The sequence below is a fragment of the Eurytemora carolleeae genome, unplaced genomic scaffold (assembly GCF_000591075.1).
Source record: "Eurytemora carolleeae unplaced genomic scaffold, Eaff_2.0 scaffold558, whole genome shotgun sequence".
In the NCBI taxonomy this organism is placed as follows: Eukaryota; Metazoa; Arthropoda; class Copepoda; order Calanoida; family Temoridae; genus Eurytemora; species Eurytemora carolleeae.
This window is the reverse complement of record NW_019396494.1, coordinates 80704-98492: the sequence shown is the minus strand read 5'-3', so window position 1 is coordinate 98492 and position 17789 is coordinate 80704. Positions and strand designations below refer to the sequence as shown.

Here is a 17789-nt window from a genome sequence, read left to right as displayed (position 1 = left end):
TGTCCAGATTGACATTGATAGTAAAGCATTGGTACAGATAAATCATGTCCAGATTGACATTGATAGTAAAGCATTTGTACAGATAAATCGTGTCCAGATTGACATTGATAGTAAAACATTGGTACAGATAAATCGTATCCAGATTGACTTTGATAGTAAAAAATTGGTTAAGATAAATCATGTCCTGACTGATTGACATTGATAGTAAAGTGTTATTGAATTGATTAGTTCTTATGCCTCGTATACCAACGAGAGGGATTGATTTGTACCTGGATTGATGCGGGTCTAAACGGATTTATTGGAGTAGGGCTTTTACTACAAAACTACTTCCCTATTTGGCAAAAAATCCTCATCCCCTAGGGCTGTCCTCTATACCCCCTACATCGCGAGCAATGGCAAATAGTACTCAACCTCCTATCCACCCTCCTCTCACCTCCCCCCGCCCCCCGTTCGTCCGTCTGTTTCCTGTATTTAGAAAGCAAATCATTCAACCCTCATTTTGTTTCAACTCTGAAGGAAATTATTTCAACTAAAAAGAAAACAAATGTTCTATATTTTCTAAACTAGAGACTGCAGCAGCAGTAAACAATATATTATTCACTTCAGACAGATTTTTCACAGTCCATTTTTCTGTAAGGGTGGCCTGGTGTCATGATAGTTCAATACTTGTCCAATTATTTCATTTCTTTGTTTTAACATAGTCCTAAATAATAATAAAAAAATGAGGAATAAAAGTAGCGCCTCAGTTGGACTGAAAAAGATAAATGAAGTTTTTTTTTGAAAGAAGGTAAAACATTAGTTTAGTCCAAGATAGTAACTTTTAAATCCGTTCAAGTCATTCTTTCCTTGTCGTTAATTTGACTAACACCTTGTCAGCCAAATCTCTAAAGTTTTTGAATCAGTTAAGGTAACCTAGGTAAGAAAATGAATACTAAGATGCCATTTCAAATAACTCAACAAGGCCAATTTACAACGGCCTATCCTTCACACCTTTATCAGCGTAATAAAAAAGATATTGGCGTTTTTCAATCTTATAAAGTGATAATTTCTGTTGATTTTTTCCTTGTCTCTCCTGAATTTATCTGCAATTTACAGAGATTATGAATATTGTACAGTATTAAGTCTTTTGAAAAGAGAAAGGCATTAATGATGATGATTTTTTTATTTAGGTGACTTTAAAATTGGCGAGATTACACCATCAGATTACAAGAATATAGGGATTGAAACATATGAGTTCCTGGCAAAGAATCAATTCTTTCATGATGCATCTTTTAGAAAAATTAAGCAGAGACAATTTACAATTTGAGTTTAAAAACATAATATTTTCAAGTTTGGACCCGTTCAAAGCATTTGACAATATTATTATTTTTTACAAACACAGTGTTAAATTCTAACAGATAATTATAATTGAAAATGTATAAGTTCTGCAGCACAATTGTGGCAGGAAACTCCATGACTTTGTTTACAAAAAATGTGTACTGCAGTTTGTTTACAATCCTTGCAGAATCGGCGGTACGTCTGTAAATAAAGATGACGTTTATCTTATTTGTTTCTTTTAATAAAACTTTAAAAAATAAAAATCTGCCAAATGCTTATTCGTTTTACATATGCATGGATTCAGAGGCACCTCACAGAACCCCAGGGAACGTTTATGGCTGGTCGAACTAAAAAGTTTTGCCAAGAAAAAATGTCGACATTTATTTTTTGAACCAGAAATATTCACAAAAATGTTCAAATTAAAATGGCGACTTTCAGAGCAACAATTAAAAACTCAATAATAGGAGGGCGCGCAGCTCCCTACAAGTCTAGTGTAATATTAACAAAACTGTTCCATACAAAAATACAAAAATATGCGAGAGAGGGATTTCAGGTTTTAAAAAAATATATTTTTTGCGTTTAATCTTAACAAGCCAGAGCAACAAAACACCCGGACAAAACTCCAGAAAGAAAATGAAGAAAAAGAAAATATCTCCAAATAAAAAATATTAACAATTTACATAAGTTAAAAAATCTTAAATAATCTGCTTTTTTATTCATCTATTTTTGGTTACGAACAAAGAATAAGACTTTAATGACAACTTAAAATCCGATCTGTGACATATACAGAAGAAAAAATTGGTTTTGAAAATAGTCTTTTTTTCACGGAGATGAACTATATATATATAAATGTGTTAAATCTGACAGATGGGCAGATTTAACACAAGTGAAGAGATGGTAATTTTGACTACTGAAGATCGCCATGAGACGAGAAACATTATGTTTAGTATAATTCTTTTTAAACTTTATTAAAAAAGAATATATATATATAACAGACAGATGGACAGTTGACAGATGGACATATTCAACACAAGTGAAGAGATGGTTTCAGAGTTTATGGCATAAAAAAACTTTGACATTCTTAAAATTTGACATAGTTTCTTGCTATCCTTCAATTATATTATATTATTGTATTATATTATAATACAATCAACTGCAGGGCTCAACTGGGCCCACAGTATCTACAAAATTTCTAAAGATGTTCTCAAGGTTATTCTACACAGCAGAGAATAATTTTTATTTCAAAACGGAGAATCTTGGACCAAGAAAGGAATAGAAAAATTTGACGTAACCATGCATGGTGCCTACGACGGAGCCGAACTCTGTGAGCTGTTTGGGTTGTACATCCTGAATAAACTACAGAAGATGTTAGGAAAAAATCAGTAATCCCGCCTGGTACAGGAATAGAAAAATTAAGAAAAGAAATGGTTAAGTTCTCAAAGAAATAAGGCCGGGAAGAAACAATGAAGGCAAAAAAACAAAAAAAAAACGCCTAAAACCCCGGACTGAACCAAAAAAAAAAAAGTTCAAAACCAAAAAAAAAAACAAAAGAAGAAACCGCGGAAAATGAAATAAATTCCATCCATCCTCCTAATGTTAAGAAAGAGTTACCTAGAATGATCTGTAGCAGACTATCTAACCTATCCAGCTCAAAAGATATCATCATATGAGGAAGCATTAAAGAATGCAGGCTACAAGGAAAAGCTGGTTTATACAGAAGACAAAGTAAAGAAATCAAACCGGAAAAGGCTTAGAAAAATGATCCCGTTCTATCCACCTTATATATACGCCGCAAATGTTCAAACAAATGTTGTAGCCAAGTTCCTGTCAATAATTGATAAGAATTTTAAAAACACCAACTTAGGAAAATATTTCAATAAATCGAATGTCAAAGTTTCCTACAGCTGCATGGGCAATATGGAGTCGATTATTGCGGTTGGTGTAGCAAGGTGTCCCTTTAAAGGCAAATGTTGGACTCAATCAATTATATACACAAAGCAAAAATATCAACAAATGAAGAAACTTCAGCCTACATTGGAATAACCTCTCATACGTTAAAAGAGAGGTTCTTGAATCACACTAAATCTTTCAATCTCAAAAAATATGAAACCAGTACTAGCGTTTTAAAAAATATATATCCTATTTATAAATTTAGCTTGTCTGTCTGTTTGCTTGTGTCCAATAAACGTCAAAACGGCTGAACCGATCGGGCCCAAATTTTGTGTGGGACCTCAATACTGTACAAAGAGAAGATGCTCACAGATAAAGCCACAATTAAAAGCTGAAAAAGGAGATGGGCGCGATGCGCCCTAATATAGCCTAGTATATATATATTTATATAAATACATACGAAAATAAGTATTCAATACATGATTTGAAGTTTTATTGTCTCCACATTATGTTTCAGGCTAGGCATTCTTCAGGATATAAACATATATATTATATATCCTGAATTGAAAATCATTATCATTTAACCAAACCTAATAGTTAAGCTTGAGGAAAAACAGGAAGCAAGATCAGCCCGCGTAAAATAAGTGTTCACTATGGTTTATAGGGTTACCCATGGTCAAGTTTTAAGACAACGACGCAACACAAAATGTTGGGTACATGACTTTTAATCGATTTCGAGCAAAACAAAATAATAGGAAGACCTTGATATATATAAACCAGATATAGATTTATTGATGTATCGTTTTATTTGTATGCGTGAGCTTGTGCCTACATCCCTTAGCTAAAATAAATTATTAAAGTTACAAATATGAATCCTGAATTGACTGCCTACATATTGTCGATACAATAAAACTTCAAATCATGTTTTGAATACTTATTTTCTTATATATATCATANAGAAAATACTGGACCGTATGTAAGAAAATACTGGACCGTATGTAAGAAAATACTGGACCGTATGTAAGAAAATACTGGACCGTATTTAAGAAAATACTGGACCGTATGTAAGAAAATACTGGACCGTATGTAAGAAAATAGTGCCTTCATTTTTAATGATTTATCTTGAATATTTTTTCCTAAAGTTTTATTTGTTTCTTCTCCCTGTGCCAATCTTCTCTTCATTTTCTCTAGTTCAAGGCTTAATATCTCAACATCTAGCAAAATTAAATGTTCTTTAATGTAACTGATTTTTAAAGGGACTGTAAGCATAATTTAAGTAACCCTCCATGTAAAGATGGCAACGCACGATTTACAATTGTATCATCTTAATCTGATCAAAAATGTGGAAGATTGTTTTTCTGACTTGAAAAGTATTTATTTTTATGAATTCGTTTCCTTTAATAATCCAGATATGCGCAACTCACTTTTGCAGAGACATTGCAAATAAAAATAGACAGTTTAAAGGGACCGTTCACTTACCTGGGTAATTTGATGCTAAACTAAAGGAGTTAGGTACTATCCCAAAGGCATTTTGTCGGTGTTTTATCTGACTAACCTGTATTTTGCTCGTGGATGGTAGGACTTACCTGCAGTTTGCCCATGTTTTGTCTGACTAACCTGTATTTTGTCGGTGTTTTGTCTGACAAACCTGTATTTTGCCCGGGTTTTGTAGGACTAGACTTCATTTCCAACTCCTTCTGTTCTCGTCTCAACCTTTCCATATTCTCTTTCATCTTCTCCTCCTGCAACAATCAATAAAGACCAACAGATTATCAGGTACAAGAAATTACACTAGAAACGCCAACATGTCTACATTTTAGCCGGATTGGAATTGAGTCTTTGGAACAAAATCAAATATTTAAACCTCAATACCTTTAGAACCCGATGTTGTAAACCTTTGATATTTCAAACTCAGATTATTTGATCTAACAGAATTCATAGTTTGAAATATCTAACGTCTGCAACATTTGGTTCCAAAGATATAGTGATTAGAAAATAAGAAATCGTGGCAAAGACTCAATTCCTTGAAGAGCATCATTGAATAAAACTCCCAAGTTTCCTTTTTGTGTAGATTTTTATGTAAGAAGTACAAAACTATAAAATATTCAAATCTACAAAATCTAAGTGACCCATTCGATACCCTGTATTAAAAAAAAACACAGTGTAATCAATGCAGCTTTGTTACACACTAAGGATGAGACTTTAATAACGACTTGAAACTCTTTAAATATAAAGATAGGAAGGTTTAGTTTGTACAATAAATGTACATGTTTTCACAAAAGAAACAACTGTGCAGGAACAGGGTACTAGGAATTACAGAAAAGAAATTAAAGGGAAAGTTTTGGTCGGTAGAAATAAAGAAAAAAGATCAACCAAGTTTAATCGTAATTTACAATTGTAGAAATCCAATAAAAGGGGATATTTTTAGCGTCTTTAAAAGTTTTATGATGGTGTCATCATGGAGAGCAACATTTAACAACATATTATTATTATTGAAATAGTAATGGATTATACAATTAGGATATATAATAAAGTATCTCTTTATATAAAAGTAACACGAAACAACTTAATCCATATTTCGACCGACCCTTTTTTGCAATGAGAGATTTTAAACTGTGCTATCAAAAATCTAAATAACTAAAACAGCTCAAATAGTTTAAATTCTAAAAATTTAGATTTTGTTAATTTTGTTAATTTTGTTAATTTTGTTAATTTTGTTAATTTTGTTAATTTTGTTAATTTTGTTAATTTTGTTAATTTTGTTAATTTTATACCTTTCTTCTAAACTCTCTATCCATTTGTTCAGCTTGATTTCTTGTAGTACTAATAAATAAATCATTCAAAAAATATAAGAAAATTATCTAAATAACAATTGGCACAATTTTTTATTTTTGAGAATGAAAGGAATATTTTGACAAAAATAAAAATAAAAGAAGATCTTTTGAAATGTTAACAAAGATAATTATTTCATCTGTAAACAAAGATTATTATTGCGTCCTACCTGATGATTAGCTCTAGGTCTCTACTAAGAGTTGCATTCTCCCTGGCAATCTGCTCCATCCGTCCTGAGGTCTCAAGCATCCTTTGCTCCCGGAGCAGAACGTTGTCCTTTAACTCTCGGATCTCAGTCCTGAAAAATACAAAACATGCTTAGATTATTCAAATGTCAATTTTTTTTCTTCAAAATTTACATATTTTAAACAATGTAACGTGCAAAGATTATAATTTTGGGTGATTATTTTTTTCTAACAAAATGTTCAAATTTCAAATGACCTTAAATTTAAAAGTTACATTTTCGATTACCAACGGTACCAGACTTACGCTGAGAAAAATGATGTAGAATTCATCTATTTCAAGATAGATGATATCCTCCAAATTGTTCCTTAGATAAAACGTTTAAATAAAGGGCCTTTTTGAAATAACTTTCAACAGTCTCTTTAATTATGCTAAAAAGCATGAAAAAACAAAATCACATTTTATTTTTGCAAAAATATTTTAATCAAGGATTTAATGCAAGGAAAGTTATTTCAGAAGTCTACGCATGTTTGTACTGCAGTGTACTGTCACTGGGCGGTAATGTAAACACAAGACGGATGTCGAAGCCTGAAATGAGATCCATCTTTCACAAAAATAATCAATGAAATATTCTGGTCATAGGAAACTATTATGTGAATTATGAAAATTATCAAAATTAAAATGCTTTTAACCTCCTCGGATACTAAACGAACACTGAGGCATCTAATCTTGTTTACAAATTCCGCCCAGAGAGAACTGGTTTCAATATGTACGGAGAGTATACGCAACTGCAATTAACTTTAATTTCATTACATTCTTGATTTCAATTAACCCTCCATTTAAAGAATGGGGCATTTCGTCGGTTTTCTTTCTAAAAATGTGCAGAATTCTGTTCATTTCCTTTAATGTATTTAATACATATAAACGTAAGCCACGTTTATGTAAGAGAACCCACAATTTAATTTAATCAATTTTCAGCGAGACAAATAAGAAAATTTCGTTTATCCAATTGATCAGACAAAGGTTTCACTCTAGTATGCCGATCCAATCAGGGTTCAACCATGTGTTTGGTGCCTATTCTGAACCAATAGAAATTGCATGGCGGTAACATCTATCATTCTATCTATCTTATTATCCAATTAGAGAAAAATCCTTATATCGGCGCTAACAGTAAATAGAAATATTTACCTCTACTGAAACTATAATGGTTTAGAGTGTATAAATACATGAATCGGATACGCCACTTCAAGAAAAATCAAATTACGTCTGCAGTACTTGTAAGTCAGTACCTGAGTTCTTGTATAATGATATCTGCAAATGTATCCTGTTCCTGTTCCCGTTCCTTTTCCTGTTCCTGTTCCTGTTTCAGTTCCTTCTTATCTTCTCTTCGGCTAGTTTGTACTTGTTTATCACTAGTAAAATAATCTAATACGTTTTTTTAACAATGATTTGGGTTTTGCGCAAATATAAAACTTATTTTTTTTGTTAAAAGGGAGTGTTCGCGAAAAATGAAAGGGGGTAAAGGCTAACGTCGAATCGAATTCGATGGTGATCGCTACTAATCTTACTTCTATCTATTGCGTCTGTAAGGAGAAAATGGTTAAACATGACTCCTACGGAAGAGCGTAGCGTCCATAAAAATTCACAAATGAATTGAGTCTTTGCCACAAACTCAAATTTTCTAATCTCTCTACCTTTGCAACCTGATTGTGTAAACCTTTGATATTTCAAACTTAGATTTTTTTCTAACAGAATTCATAGTTTAAAATATCTAAGGTTTGCAACATTGTGTTGTTTAGATGAAGGGATTAGAAATTCAGAGTTTGTGGCAAATACTCAGTTCCTTTACATTATTTCACTCAGATAGTAAATAATTCAATAGAATTTAAAATTAATCATTCCTTTATAAAAAGCTGGTTATTTGGTATGCAACAATTTTCATTTAATCCCGCCCCCTTTTAAAATAATATTGAATAATAAAAATAATTTGTTATTTTTAACAAAGGAATGTCATTTACTCTCAGACAAATTAGAATCAATGGAAAGGAATTAAGTCTTCACCACAAATCTCTATTTCTTTGCAACCCAATGCCGTAGACCTTAGATATTTCAAAATAAAAATTTTGTTATATGAAAGAATCTAAGTTTGAAATATCAAAGGTTTACACCATCATGCATCAGGGGAAAAAAATATAGGTATTAGAAAATCAGGGTTTGTTACAAAGACTGCCCCCTTTTAAAATAATATTAAATAATAAAAATAATTTGTTATTTTTAACAAAGGAATGTCATTTACTCTCAGACAAATTAGAATCAATGGAAAGGAATTGAGTCTTCACCACAAATCTCTATTTCTTTGCAACCCAATGCCGTAGACCTTAGATATTTCAAAATAAAAATTTTGTTAGATGAAAGAATCTAAGTTTGAAATATCAAAGGTTTACACCATCATGCATCAGGTGGAACAAATATAGGTATTAGAAAATCAGGGTTTGTTACAAAGACTCAATTCCTTTAAACCCCCGAGGGTCCATTGGGTCTGAGAGTAAATGATACATTCAGAGATTACAGCCTATAATCATTGAATTTAATTCGATGCACATGTAACGTAAATAGTTGTTTTTACTTTGGAAATATTTTATCTTAATTAAGGGTTGTGGATAAAAGCACACGCATAAAAAAACGATATATCACTAAACCTGTTTCCAGTTCGTTTTCAAAGTCTTTCTATTTTTTGTTTTGCTCAAGAATGATTAAAAGATGTATACCCAACGTTTCGTGTTGTGCCGTTGTCTTATTATTAAAAACTTGACATATGGGTGTCTATAAACCAAAGTGAACCCTGTTCTACGCGGGCTGATCTTGTTTACTATATTTCCTTAATCTTAACTATAGATTATCATATGAGATATAGACAATAAGAAAAATTGTTAACAGACGCATTAGCGTTGATTTGCTAATGACTTAAGGAAAATGGAACTCTCAGACCCAATTGACCCGTCCGTCCTTTTTTTCGTCAGACATTTACTAATATTTACTTATATTTTTTATTTGTTATTTACTTTAAATGACGAATTTTTGGCGGCAAGGTGTCTCTGCTCTCGACGCTTCAGCGATTCCACGAGGGAGAGACACCTATGCGACCAAAAATATCATCTTTTAAAGTACATCCTATATTAAAAAAATAAAAAATATTATGAAATATCAACTATATGCATCGAATTAAGTTCGATAATAATAGGTTATGATATCGGAGTGGTTATTTTTAATCTTAATTTAATTATTGATGATCTGAGTGAAATATTGCAACTCCAGGAATTTGCATGGACGCTACATTCTTCAGTATAAGTCGTGTTTAACCATACAGACCCAACATATAGAAGTAAGATTTGAAGCAATCACCATCGAATTCAATTCGATGTTAGCCTATACCGCCTTTCATTTTTCGCAAACACTCCCTCAAATTTTAGAAGAATTTACTTATTTTGAATTATTGAATATTGATAAACAATTATCATTCAGAATTGATATCAAAATAAATAAATGTTTAGCTCATCATGAAAACTTCAATTATATTAACTTTACAAATTTCAAAGATCTATTGTTCAATATTTGACATTTCCTCCCCTTAAAATGTCAAATTTTGACAAAGTTCAAGTATTGATATTTCCTCCCCTGGAATTTTACAATATCGATCAAGTACAGTTTATGATATTTTCTCCCCTGAAAAAAAAGCTTACCTTATACTAACTTCACGAACTGGGATCTTGTCTAAGTCAAAATGAAGATTATCACAATCCTGATTTTCTTCATACTGGGTCCATCTAAAAAACACTTTAACTTTATGTACTTAAGATTTTTTTAGATATGAACCTATGTAAGAAATTCAAGGGAAAAAACCTGGAAATAAATACTTGGAGCAAAGTCCAATTTTTCCAAGTCCCGAAGAAAAATAAAATTGGAAATAAATTTCTGGGTTTTATATTCCTGAGACTTTTTCTCCCAAATCCTAAAGTTCTAGGAAAAGGCACAACATTAAAAGGCATTGAGACATTTTATGCAGTTAAAGAACTTTTTTAGTGCCGAATTTTAGGAATTTAATTTTCCAAAACTTATTTAAAAGAACTTTCTTTAGCGGCTACCACTAATTACATGCCCTTAATGCATGTACTGATGTACACTGCTCCGTGTGCACTGTACAGCAAATATGATATTTTAAGTACTTTTTAATCCAAGCCCGTAACCAGGATTTTTCCAGGGGGTGCAAATTTTTTTTTAAGCAATGCTTGGTTTGTTTTTAAGGTGGTATATGGTTTTCTTTATTACATTGTCAATGTACGCTATAAAGATTAACCTTTTTAACAAGATGAATAAAAAATAAAATTTCTAATATTTTGTTTAAAAGAGTTTATTTATTGACATTGAGACATTCTTAGTGAATTTTTGAGTACTCAAAAAACCCTTCTACTTTGACTAAAAATGACAAATATCCTCGCTTAAAATAATGTTTTTGAAACTCCCAAAAATGGCTATTTTATTCCAAAATAAATGGATGATTTTTTTCCTTTTAACCAACTATTCAAACTTTAAAGGATGTTTTATTTTGTATAAGTTCTGGATTTCAGAGATGTCAAGTTTGACATCTCTGTGCATAGCCAAGTTGAGCATAGCCAAGGGCCACACACACCCACTTTTTGGTCCAGGCGCTGTGGCCACAAGTCCATATAGCATGGCTGTAAAATCACGTGCTAGTAGGTCGGATGTGAAGTCTAGCGGATTTGGTGTAGTTCAAAAATACACCATCGAGTTTTATCAATACAATGAAGACAACCTTTAAAATAATGCTTTGATTCCTAACATGCAAGGGACCGATTTGCCTCAACTTTCAAGTGGGAAATTTCTTAGCTGAGTTTTGAGATTTTAGGTTGAGTAAGTTGACTTTTATTTTGAAGATTTAGTTTCCCGGTAAAATCGACCAATTGCTGGTAAACGGCGGGATTAACTAAAAGTAACTTGAGTAACGCTGGGTTCCCAAGCTAGTAAAGTAATATTTTATTACCTGTTTTGATAAACTGGTTTCCTCTCCTTTTCACTTCTTTCTTCTTCTTTCCTCTCTTTTCTTCTTTCTTTTTCCAACTGTTTTATATTTTGTTTTTGTTGAAATAATTCATTAAACTCCTGTTTGATTTCTTCTCGGGAACTTTTTCTAAAATATAAAAATTGTGAATAATTTATAAACAACCAAATTTTGATATTTTAGTATATATCTCTGTTTTTGCAGATTCAAAACATTTACTACTGAAACCCGGAACGTTCTGCATTCGTTTATCTGAGCTGAAAACTTTAGAATGGTGGATATCGAGATCAATGCGTTATCTCCTCTTTTTCTTAATCTCGAGATTAAATAATGCTGGTTCTCCACTTGTTATTAATCTCCAGATTAATTAACCGATCGGGATTAAGGATATTCCATTCTAAAGTTTTCAGCTCTGAAGAGCTTTTTTCACAATGGACTAGGGTCAATTTGAATTGGAAACGGACCCCTTGTACACCTTTTACCCCTTGTACCCCTTGTACCCCTTGTACCCCTTGTATCCCTTGTATCCCTTGTACTCCTTGTACCCCTTGTTCCCCGGCCTTGTACCGGTATTGGTGACGCGCGGCAAGAACCACCCTGCCCCTTTCCAATGTCAGCCCAGTTAAAATTTTGATGGAGCGCAGCCAGACTTTTTACAGCACCAGACTTATTATAGGCATAATTTACCTACCCCACTAGCTTCATGTCTTTTAGAAGGAGAAAATTAAAGGAAACTTCTAATATGCAACCTGTTTAATCAGAACTAGAAGAGCTAAGAGGTTACAAAGTGATACCGGTATTTTCCCATTAATTTGAACTTTTCCTCTTGTTTGGGCCCCGATCAGCTTTGTTTACAAATAAAGTGTACTGCATCTTCTATGAGAAAAATAAACAAAGCTGCTAGCTGCACTGCTGCTGTTTACACTCCCAGCAACTGCAGTAAACTGTTTCTGGCATATCTTTAAACTATAACCTGTCTCCGTTAAGCGGTGATGACTGTGGAAGATTTCCTCCCTGATTTCTTCTGCTCTGCTCCGACCCGGAGAAATCTGCTCTATGCGACCTGGGACCGAATTATTGACTTGGAGAGGTCACTAAACTAACTGCCACCGGTTCAAATCCTGAATCACTGATTCAAATCCTCATGCACCTCTAACTTTGAATCGGTGATTCAAGATTTGAACCTGCGAGCGATCTGGCTCTAATTCATTAAATTCGGTCCCTGGTTCTTGAATCTTGCTTTCCGGTATGCCCAGAGGAGATACTGATTACATCATCTAAAAGCAAAAAAAAACATTTTAAAATTTTCTGCTGAATTCAAGAATTTACCAGAAAATCTGAAAAGCTTTTAATTTTAAATTTTTTTGCTACTCATTCGAAATTTTTCATATGCATATATTGTTGACAAACGGCTTTTTAAGCATATATTTTATTTTTGAGATAAACATTTTCAATAGAGTGAAAAAAGCAAAACACTGAGACAAAATCATACAATTTTGAACGTTGTATTTCTCTTAAAATTAAGTATATTACGTAAATGTAAATGAAGAAAGGATTATTTCTTATTCAAAAAAACACTTTGAATGATAAAATATAAGATTTCACTCTAAGACAAAACTTACTTTAGTTAAGTGAAAAAAAAGAAAAAATAGTCAGAATTTTTTATTCACCTAATCCATTTAGCGTATCATCATCTGAGGACTGATGTTTGTGTGTTTTGGAATCCGACCCAACCAAACTTCTCTTCTCCGTCCCGGAGATTTCATTTTTCTCCGACCTTATTTCTTTCTTCTCGAGCATTTCATTCATTTGATTTTTGCTTCCTCCGCCCATAGAAGAGTTATACCTAAAAACGAAGTTAGTGCGGAAATTTGCGTTTTATCGCATTTTTGGGATTTTGATGTCTTAATATACTTTTCAGCTCATTAGAAATAGTGGTTGGAATTAGATGCGATACATTGAAAATTTGCCAGGGGTAAGAATTGATGATTAAGGAGCAGGGGATGAACTACATTGCTAACCAGAAAACAGTAGAATGATTCTGAATGAAGCAGTACCTTAAAGAAAAAATACGGCTAAACCACTTCAGCGTGGTCGGCGATTTTTAGGTAATGTTACATCGTCTATACGCAACATTACTGAATTTCTGACCTATTAACTTTCCGACCTACTGCAATATCGGACCTATGCCAGCTGTTCATTTCTGGGCCGAGCGCTGCGGCTAAGACAGGCTAGGGGTCCAGGCGCTGTGGCCACAAGTCCATATAGCATGGCTGTAAAATCACGTGCTAGTAGGTCGGATGTGAAGTCTAGCGGATTTGGTGTAGTTCAGAAGTGGAGTATAGCGGATTTGCATAGGTCGAAAAATACACCATCGAGTTTTATCAATACAATGAAGACAACCTTTAAAATAATGCTTTGATTCCTAACATGCATTTTTCAAATTACATGTTTACTAAATAGATTATCAAGTACAATAGGTGTCAACAGAGAAATGGACCGAGTTTACAAGTGTCAAAAATAACAAGTAAAACAAAATTTTCTCACAATAGTTGAGATGTTTTCCAAAATTAAATAAAAAATGTAAAAACAGAAAATAAAGAACACATAAAATTGCACTTTTTTACTGTAAGATGGCACTTTATACAAAAATAACCCTATAATTGACAATTTTTGTTGGACACAAAAACTGAATTGACACTTGTGACGTCTGAATACAGCTGTCTGGGAATGTTCAAATTCTACGTTGCCATATTGTACTAGAATCTATTTGAAATTTAAGAGTAAACAAAGAAAAGTTAAAAATTGACACTTTCCCCCTGGTTCAATGTCCTGGTTCAATGTCTATTTGTCTCTGCTGTTTGTAAGATTGGTTAAAACCAAAATGAAAATAGGAAGTCGTCTTCATTGAAGAAAAATGTGAATTACCCTAGTTGAGGTTTAAGCGCTAGATTCTCCAGGCTGAACCCATCCTCGATTCTATCTTGCCTTTCCTTGACTCTTTCACCATTGTCAAGCCTTTCCTTGACTCTTTCTCTCTTGTTACGCTTTTCCTTGAACCTTCCTTCATTTTCTGGTCTTTTCTTGGCGTGTATTGCTTTTACAGCGGCCGAATATTCTTTTTCACTAAAGAATAAAAAATTTTAAAAATGTTTTTTTTAAATTCTGAATATTTGAGAAAGTTTTGAGAAAAATTAACTGACCTGTAATAAAGCTGTGCTAAATCGTCGATAATTTTATCCCTAAAATCAGCCAAAAGTTAATAGTTATATAATTATTAATTAATTTAAGTCTTAAAGGGAATATAGTATAAATTTCAAACATTTACAGCATGCATTTCAGATTGAAAACGGTCACTTTAAAACTTGACTAAATATTAATGATACGTCCTGGTTAAATTCTTCAAAATTATATTATATTATAATTATATTTTCCATTGTGTTTTGACGGACAGCAAGAACCAAAATGTGCATTGTGCACGCTCTCACGCAAAAAAAAATAATAGCAGTATTTAGCTAATTACAGTCCCAATCAGAAAGACCCGTAATTAATTTACAATTAATCAGACGACTTTACAATCTAATTTTACAATTATAATTGATGATACGATCATCATAAATAGACCTATACTCTTACCGGGTCCAAAACGTGGTCTGCCTTTCTTTAACATTTGAAATTGCCAGAAATATATATGTAAAGTCGTCTGATTAACTCTCAAATAATTCCGGGTCTTTCTGATTATGAAGCTCTACTTCTTTTTAACTTAAGCTAGAAACAAGGAGTAAGTTAAAGAATGCAAAACAGTATAGTTGTGACATGGTGAGGTAAAACCGTTGCGACACTTTAAAGTTACTTTGCTGTCCACAAAACTCCCACTTAACTATACATATTTTCTCTTTAAAAGTTTTCGCGTAAAAAGCTCAAAATATTTAAATTTATTTTCCAGTATTAGTATTTATATAATTAATTAAGAAGTGATGTGCAGTGAAATGGGTTCGTTTAGATTCTTTTCAAAGGATGCAAACAAATATGAGAGGTTTTGCAATTTTTTAAAACTGTTTATTCCAAACATATGCTTTTTTATACCAAGAACCAAAAACGAACCATTGTTTTTTTCTTTTGCAGCATTTTAAAATACTGCATCTACATATTCTTGGAGGTTTACCCCTTTAAACATATATTGTTCTTTAAACAGTTTTTGTTCAATTTCGATGGGTCTAAAGATAAGATATTTACCTAAACCTAGTTTCTACAGAACTAAACTCGTCCTTGAGCTCATCTTGTCCTCGTCCTCCCGTATCCTCGTCCTGGAACTTCTCCTTCGAATCCGTCCCTGCCAGGTTCAAGACGTTTCTCCAAGTGCTCATGTTGACTGGGTAGGTCTTCTTCTCCCCCTGAGAGCTGAACTGCTCAAGATATTTATCTAGAAAAGGTTTATGTACAAGGTGTCTCTAAAATAAACCAGTAAATGAAGCCTCGAATTTGAACCAATTTTCGTTTTTTAGGTATTTAATCTTTAATGAAAAATTTGCTTACCCAATGCGTTTTGATCACAGACTGAGCAGAATGGATTGTTTGAAGATTTCTTCTCTTCTTTCTTATCTTTATAATATTATCATTAGTTTATTATTATCATTATAGTTATTGTTATAATTGTTATCATTGTCATTATTTATTATTTTTATTTTTATTATTATTATTATTATTATTATTATTATTACTATAATTATTATTTTCAATTAATAGTCAATTTTTTTCTTATTACAAATCTTTATTCTTTATTGTTATTATTTAGATTTTTATAATCATATCAATTATTATCGCTATAAGTGATCATTTCAATTAATAGTCAATTTTTTTCTTATTACAATTACTTGTTTTACGAAGAAAGTAAAAATAATGATTAAAATACCTAATCCAACATTTATAACTCCTCCAGGATTCCAAGCAGGCTTTTTAGAAGAACTTTTTATCTCTTGAACAACTCCGTTCTTGTCAACCTGGAAACTCCAGGTTTTCTCCTGTACCCTTCTCCTGGTGGTCTGGTTTACTGACGTGTTTACTTTAGGTTTGTACGCAGAACTTGCGTAAGTTTTTATTTGAGTTTTAGGAACAGGTTTTATTCTAAATCAGGATTTTTTTAATTATTTTTTTATTTTTTTTTTATTTCTTACGAACCTGGGTCTAGAAACAAGAAGAGGTTTAGGATGAGGGTTTACGGGTTTTGACTCTCTCCCTCCCTCTTGTGTAGGTTTAGGATGATTATTAGGATGCAATAAACCTCTCCCTCCCTCTGGAATCCTTCCTCCCATCACCTCTCTCATCATAAACAATCTAAAATGCAATAAATGTATATTTATTTTTGCTGTTTTGAAAAGCTAGGTACTGTTAAAATGGGGATTTTCCATCAAGCATTTATTGTAAAAATCTGAAAAAAGAACAAAAAAATGTTCCAATAAATGTTTACTTATAATTTGCTGTTTATTCATAAAATTGCGAGAATTGCATTTTTACTTGTGATTTAGTAAAACATTGATTTTTCAGTCACGCTTATCTTTCTCATATAATTCTTTTTTAAAAATATTTAAATCTTAACAGAAAATTATGTCGCGCATTTTTTTTCTGTTTAAATTTAATTTATTAACTATTTACCAACTAATTTTGTAGTAAACTTTTTTGTTTTTGTTTTAGTCAGATACAAAAAGAAAAGATAATTATTCAATTAAAAGATTACTTGTAATATTTCTCATAAACAAACGTGCACCTTTTTATCAGTCGTGAGAAGATTTTTTTATTTGTTGAATAGAGTTATTCTTAAAACATGAAATTTTAATGAATACTTTAAACTTAATTTTTCGCATTTCTAACTTTATAGAAATGTGATATTTTGTAATGTTCGTGTACTTTTAAACGGCCCTTGTATTATAAGTACAATAAACATGGTACACCATTTTTTCAAAAAGTTTTAATACCGAAACAAATCTTTCAATTCGGCATAAAAATGTTTTGTGTAAACACTGTATTTATGTTAGTATTAAGTATTAAGTATAACGTACTATAGTTGTATTAAATGTCTCAGATAAAATATCAACTAAAGAATGTATTATGAGAAAGCTACCATTATCACTATATCCCTTTAAATACCATTGGTTGTAAATCAGGTAGATAGATAGATAGATAGATAGATATAATTTGACAGATACGTCAAGCACTACGAATAGATAGATAGTACCTGCTTTCAAAACTACATTCTATTGTAAATACTGGAGTGTACGACATAATGTTTGTTTATAAAACATTTTTGGAACTTTTCAGACTTTATGATATATTTTAAGCTTTGATACAGTGAGCACCATAAAAATTCTGAATATCATATTAGCTCTCATACACTAGCAAAATCATTTCTAAATATTAATTTCGTAAAAGGTTTTTATTTGAATACTCTAATACAGAGTTACCCACGAAGGATGAGACTTCAGAGACGACTGTA

The 17789-nt window shown here is 32.0% G+C and overlaps 1 protein-coding gene across 1 annotated transcript; it reads right to left on the bottom strand.

Moving 5' to 3' along the window:
• Nucleotides 1-4158: 4158 nt before the first annotated feature.
• On the bottom strand, nucleotides 4159-16657 carry LOC111704318 (trichohyalin). Its single transcript, XM_023476532.1, has 16 exons — nucleotides 16478-16657; nucleotides 16212-16423; nucleotides 15836-15901; nucleotides 15536-15722; nucleotides 14503-14541; nucleotides 14228-14425; nucleotides 12970-13145; nucleotides 12522-12576; nucleotides 12273-12362; nucleotides 11282-11428; nucleotides 9963-10046; nucleotides 7512-7634; nucleotides 6209-6337; nucleotides 5982-6030; nucleotides 4856-4949; nucleotides 4159-4421 (listed from the first exon to the last, which is right to left on the bottom strand). Exons 1-16 carry the CDS (start codon nucleotides 16624-16626, stop codon nucleotides 4159-4161), a joined length of 2061 nt encoding a protein of 686 aa, XP_023332300.1. The 5' UTR covers nucleotides 16627-16657.
• Nucleotides 16658-17789: the final 1132 nt, after the last annotated feature.